This window comes from Furipterus horrens, unplaced genomic scaffold (genome assembly GCF_987537825.1).
Source record: "Furipterus horrens unplaced genomic scaffold, mFurHor1.1.pri manual_scaffold_4, whole genome shotgun sequence".
NCBI lineage: Eukaryota > Metazoa > Chordata > Mammalia > Chiroptera > Furipteridae > Furipterus > Furipterus horrens.
The window spans coordinates 131084976-131087666 of NW_028327174.1; the positions used below are offsets into that span (position 1 = coordinate 131084976).

Here is a 2691-nt window from a genome sequence, read left to right on the forward strand (position 1 = left end):
TCCACATGTCCCCATTTTGGAGCTTACTGAATAATTCCAAGTTTCTTCAATGACTGGGATACATTTTCAGTTTCCTAGGTATTGTGGAGTTACAAACAATTTGCAAGTGGAGTCCGGGCTGTTCACAAATTGGGAATTGCCGCTGTCCTTGTGAGAGCTACCTGTTCCCACTTGAGGGCCTCATGACAGGTGCTCAGCTCAATTCTGATGAATGTTTTATGAAGCCTAGTGTTGGGTTAAACTCCTAAGTTCCAATGAAATAGTTAAGAGCTTTCAACTTGCCCCACATCTCTGTCCCGAACTTACTCTATTATCACTTGCTTTGAGAATGCCATGGAAAAAGCAGGGTAACCACTGGTGTTTGCTCCAGGGAGAGCCGGGCGAGGCCGGTTGGTTCCTGAGTGCACAGGCCTGCACGGAAGCGCCCGGGCAGAGCCCAGCTGAGGATACACGCTTTTCCCGCGCTGCCGGAGCCTGAGCGGCAAAGAGCTCCCCGGGGGCATTGTGTGTGAGCTGGGTGCCCCGGAGATCTCAGGCCCACGGGGCAGCTCCACCACAGGAGACAAGACACGCCTCAGATCGGGCAAATTCCCGGCCTCCTGTGGCCCCAAGCCAGCAGCCGCCGCCCGTCACCTCGCCGCCTCCTCCGCTGTTTCCAGGGCCCTGCCGGTTAGGAACTCGCCCGCGTCTGAGCGCGTGGCCCCTCGGCGCTGGGACCCCAGCGCGGTTGGGACGGAACCGATGTGGCGCATGCGTGGTGGCGCCACCAGGCACGGGAGCTGTGGCAGTGGGGGCAGCGGCGGGGCCAGCCGCGAGCAGGGCCGCTCAGGCCGGGCTCGTGGAGGTGGCAGCAGCGGCGGCGACTGTGGCTGCGGCGTGGGCTGGCGAGGCCGTGCGGGCGGCGCCCGGCAGCAGCTGGAGGAGCGGTTCGCCGATCTGGCGGCGAGCCACCTGGAGGCCCTCCGCGAGCGAGACGAGCGGGACCGGCAGAACGCGCGGCTGCGCGAGGAGAACGCCCGGCTGCGGCTTGAGAACCGGCGGCTGAAGCGCGAAAACCGCAGCCTCTTCCGTCAGACCTTGCGGTTCCCCGGCGAGGGCGGCGACGGAGCGCACGCTGAGGCGGCGACAGCGACCCCAGGCTCCGAGGGGGCCGGCACGAACCCGAGGGCGAGAGGCGGCGGCTCCGACACCGAGCCGGGCAGCCCCAGGGCCCTGAGGGCCCGCCTCGAAAAACTGGAGGCTATGTACCGCCGGGCCCTGCTGCAACTGCACCTGGAACAGAGGGGGCCACGCCCGAGTGGAGACCAGGAGGAGCCGACTCTTCGTGAACCTGAGCCCGGCCTCCAAGCACCGGATCTGGAGCCCCCCGAGCCCTGGCCGTAGCTGGAGGCCACAGCCGGGGAGGGGCGGGGCCTCACGCGAGCCACGCCCCCTAGGTTCCCAACTGCCCCTATCTAGCGCCCTCCCTGGGCGGCGCTCCGCCCCGGAAACTGGCCTGCTGTGTTGCTGTGCTGGTCCGCCAGTCTCTTTTTCCCGGAGGCTGAGAGAGATGCTGCCTTCTGGAGCCCCCATGAGTGCAGAGCATCACCCTCTTAACTCTGCTGGTGTTTGTGGAGAGAGGCCTAATGACGGAAAGGCTTGTCTTAAAACAGCAAGAAATGTGTGTCAGACAACATGTCATAATGTCTGAACTTTTGTGGTTGTCACGAGGAACTGTTAGAATTTTTTCACTCTATTTTGGTTCTTTGCGGGAGGAATAATGCATTTTGAGTTGGTTGTGTTTTGTTGTTCATTCTTCAGTTCCCCAAAGCCTCCAGCCATTATCTCTTATGTGGCCAACATTCTAAGTATTGTTTTTATAAATTGATATTACTTGGATTTCTTATAAAGTACCACCCTTTTATTAAAAGGTACTATTTATAATTTAGGAACTCAAGTCTGTCCCTGGCTCTAGTTCTTATACATCTAATATATATTGATTTGTTTACCCCCAAGAATTTTTAAAGTTCTACCTATAAGTGATCCTTTGAACTGGTAAATAAATCTGGTGCATTAAAAAGAACCTAAAAAAAAAAATAAATAAATTCCACGACTAAAGTTTGTTAAATGTTTACATATGTTTAAGAAATATTTTATATATTTTAATATCTAACTTTGGTTATCCTTTGCAAGCTAACTTTCTTTTCGCCGTATATAACAGTGAGCATTTAAAAGAAAAACTAAGATAGTCTAAACACTTCATTTTTATTACATTTTAGACGACATTAGAATTAGAGTATCGCAGCTACTTCTAATTTTGACTACTTAACAATTTTAAAGACGATTTAAGTCTCAACTGTGATTTCAATGGCAAAAAGTCATTAATTCTAACAGCAAATATTCTAAAATCATTTCAGTACAATTTTTTAATGAGTAACACTTTTACTTACGGTTTAAAAAATGGGTAATACTGGTTTTAGAATAGTTTAATCTGGGATATTATTTAAAATAAACTAAACCTTCAGAGCATCATACCTGTTTAACTTTTTTTCATAATTTCAAATTTGTTGTATAATGAAAAGAGGGTATATAAATTGTAGAAATGAGCAACAAAAATGTGTCAGGAGAATTGCCAATTTTTTTAAATCAACTTTTTTTTGCATGGCTACTACTCACAAAAATATACTTTTAAGTCTTTTTTTAAATGGAGTT

General features: G+C 50.6%; 1 protein-coding gene across 1 annotated transcript; it reads left to right on the forward strand.

The window, feature by feature from the left end:
* Positions 1-440: 440 nt before the first annotated feature.
* TUSC1 (tumor suppressor candidate 1) lies at positions 441-2057 on the forward strand. Its single transcript, XM_090274055.1, has one exon. The coding sequence runs from the start codon at positions 742-744 to the stop codon at positions 1381-1383; it is 642 nt and encodes a 213-aa protein (XP_090130181.1). The 5' UTR covers positions 441-741; the 3' UTR covers positions 1384-2057.
* The last annotated feature ends 634 nt before the right edge of the window (positions 2058-2691 follow it).

Excerpts from the sequence above, each read along its gene's own strand:
- TUSC1 (XM_090274055.1), top strand. The coding sequence starts at position 742 with ATGTGGCGCATGCGTGGTGGCGCCACCAGGCACGGGAGCTGTGGCAGT.